At 43.7% G+C, this 2,989-nt stretch overlaps 1 protein-coding gene across 1 annotated transcript in view; it reads right to left on the reverse strand.

Annotated features, from left to right (window-relative positions):
- The window catches only part of GPC1 (glypican 1), a 201,381-nt gene that overhangs the window by 99,518 nt on the left and 98,874 nt on the right, over window positions 1-2,989 (reverse strand). The window contains exon 2 of the mRNA XM_009996739.1: window positions 445-603. Coding sequence (XP_009995041.1) covers window positions 445-553 — 109 coding nt within the window. The 5' untranslated portion in view covers window positions 554-603. The remainder of the gene's footprint in view (window positions 1-444; window positions 604-2,989) is intronic.

Genomic DNA, 2,989 nt, shown 5'->3' on the forward strand with positions numbered 1-2,989 from the left:
AGGGAAAGAACAAGAAAATTCCATGCCAGCTTAAACCCCCCCCATCTACCAAGGGCTCTCTGGTCACCTTTACCATATTTTCAACTTATAGCCCAAGGCACAGTGCCAAGCTTTAGATCACTACCTCAAATGTTATGCTGCTGTAATAAGTGCTGATTATGCCATGCTTGTAAAAGCTGTGTCAGTGCCAAGGTACACAACTTGTTGGTCCAAGTGCCTGCCAGCCTCCTGCAATGGCTTCACTGAAATGGAGTTGTCAAAATGACTCAGGTCTTGCAAAAGCACTGCCAGAGGTACAATTCCTACTGCAGGTCGACATTTCAGGGTAAGCATTGAGCAAGATGCGGAAGAAGACGTCTTGAACACGAACACCCGGCTTGAACAGTGCTTGGAAATTTAAGCAGTGACTGGATCCTGAGAAGGGAAAAAACACGTTTTACTTACTGTCAAAGCTTCTGTGCTGTGCTGTCAGGGTGGTCTGCACAGAGCGACCGGCATCTTTCATCATGGCTTCAAATTCACTTCTGCTTTTGTTTGCGAAGTTCTCCTCCATCTCGCTGGTGCAGCAGGTATAGCCTTGGGGGCAGATTCGCAGATGCTCCCCTAAAATGAGAGAGTGTAAATGTAATTGAATGGGCAGGTCTGGAAAAGGAAGGATTTCATGCCAGACAACCTCATCAGAAAAAAATTCCAACTCCCTAGTAACCTGGGCCTGCATCAAGCTTTATATATTCACCCCCTAATTTGAGATATCCTGCATTAAGATAGTGGTTGGTGTGAACGTAGTTTAAAAACTTCTCATTGCTGATGGTGAGGAAAGGAGATACATAAAATTCATATACAGGACATGGGAAGGGAAATGCAAGTGTCTCCTCCTCAAAAATCTGCCCCAGAATCCAGCTCTGCCTAGAATCCCAGAAGACATGGAAGTCTGTGATTAAATGACAGAGTAATCGTCCTCATTAGATTTAATATGTATATTCAAACAACTTTTTGTAACTGCTTTGTCAAGAAAAAGAACCAACTCCAACATGATCCCCAACCAATCCCCCAAAAAACCTATCCTGAGAAGGCATTTCCATAACCAGTAAAACTAGGGAGAAGTTTTCAAGAGAGACATGCCAAATGTCAGTGGAATTTGGGTCACTAATTCCCCCTCCCACATTTTGAATTCTGTCCATTTATTGTTTTTTCAATTTTCAAAAATTTGTTGCCCAGAAAGCGAAACAACCACCCAAAACAGGGTTGCTCTGATGATTGCTGACCGAATCTACCCTTTGCTATAGGAAAGGACAGAAAGGAAAAAGGACTCAACAGTTAAATTAAAAAATTCCTCAGTATGGGAGCTCCTCCCGAACTCTGCTATCTCTTTGTTGTGGAGAAGCAAGCGTTGGTATAGGCCGAGTCAGCAACATTTTAAAAATAATTGCTTAGGTTCTTATTAATCCTTACAAACAAAGACACATCCACCTGCAAACACACCCAATGTTACGTTTTATCCAGCAGTAAGAATTAATTTGAATTAAATCAAACATCAGTGATACTTTATAAGAAAAAAACAAACAACAAACCTTGTTCCAAGCATGCACTGAGATAAATAAATCACAAAGAAGTTATCATGCTTAACTTAATTTGACTGGGATTGCCAATAGTTTTGCTGGCAGTTTTACAGGACTGCTGTCTTAACATCCTAGCTGAGCTGAACCATATACTTAAAATAATGTTTTATCTTGTATGTTTCAACAGCTTCAAATCCTGAACGTGCACAGTCCTCCCAAGTTTCAATATAGTCTTAAGCTAGTGCCAGCATAGAGCTCTTAGCAAATGAGTACCTTAGGACAAAGGGTCTTTGAAACTGGGTATGTCTCCTGCCCTCGTGAATGCCACGTCATTAGTAGCCTGACTAAGATCAATTTTGATAGGAGTGTTCTGTAGTTGATATATTTTAGGTAGAAGGATGAGTTTGCATTTTGCTGACCCTTGGGTCCCTGCTCACAGATGACAACCTCTGCAGGGCTCTAGGATGAGCCTACCCTTGAAAAATAGGTTACTGTGTGCATCCACCCTGACAGAGCAGCCTTCCTGCCTATGTGACAGGAATTGCTGCTCACCAGCTTTTGTAGGAAAATGACTCCCATCATCAGTCTTGTGTCTTACTCCCAGCAGAGAGGAGAGTCAGGGAGAGTGATGTATCCCATGGGGCCCCCTCCCAGTCCCCACGAGGAGCAGGCACAACTGTGGCACGCTGTCAAAGCAACAGGAAAAGCAGCAACTTACTTTAATATAAAAGCTAAGATTCAAATATAAACATCACGTAGCTCATGGCTTGCCATACCAAATGTAATTTAAATTACAGTGCTTGCCTAAGCCTTCCTTTCCTTCATGAACTCTGTTCTTGCGATTGCTTCCCTGAGCTCATTTCTGTAAAGCTGCCTTTGTAAGAGAAAGTCATCACAAGGCTTGCTGACATGTGACAGACAGGGAGAAAAAGAGAGCTCTAACTTTTTGACAAATCACAGCTTTGTTTCCTGTCACAGCAAGTTAAAAACTTTCTTCTGGTCCAGCCTCTTCCCTCCAATTTCTGCTGCCACAGGATGTGTGACCAGGATCGAATTTTTGTTCACAAGTGTTTTACTGTGGAACATACACTTCCACATTGCCCTTTGTGCCCTCAAGATGAACTGAGGCCTCTTCTGTAAGGCCTATAAACACAGAAATGTATCCCAAAAGCTGCCTTTACCACTACAGGCTCAGGCTCACTAGCAAACTTTGCAGGCAATGTTCTGGTCCCACAGGCCTTCGTACTTGACAGCACCCAGAGACACAAGCACTCCTGCCACGCCTCCCTAGGCTTGCAGGCCCAGTCTAAGCCACGAACAACCTTTGATAAATCCCATTTTGGGAAATAAAGCAGTAGGAACTGACCGTTTGGGAACTCCCGCCTCCTGGCCTGCTGCCAGCTGGCAGGGCCTGGCTGCGCAAAATGGCG

This window comes from Chaetura pelagica, unplaced genomic scaffold, assembly GCF_000747805.2.
Source record: "Chaetura pelagica isolate M959 unplaced genomic scaffold, ChaPel_1.0 scaffold264, whole genome shotgun sequence".
Taxonomy (NCBI): Eukaryota; Metazoa; Chordata; class Aves; order Apodiformes; family Apodidae; genus Chaetura; species Chaetura pelagica.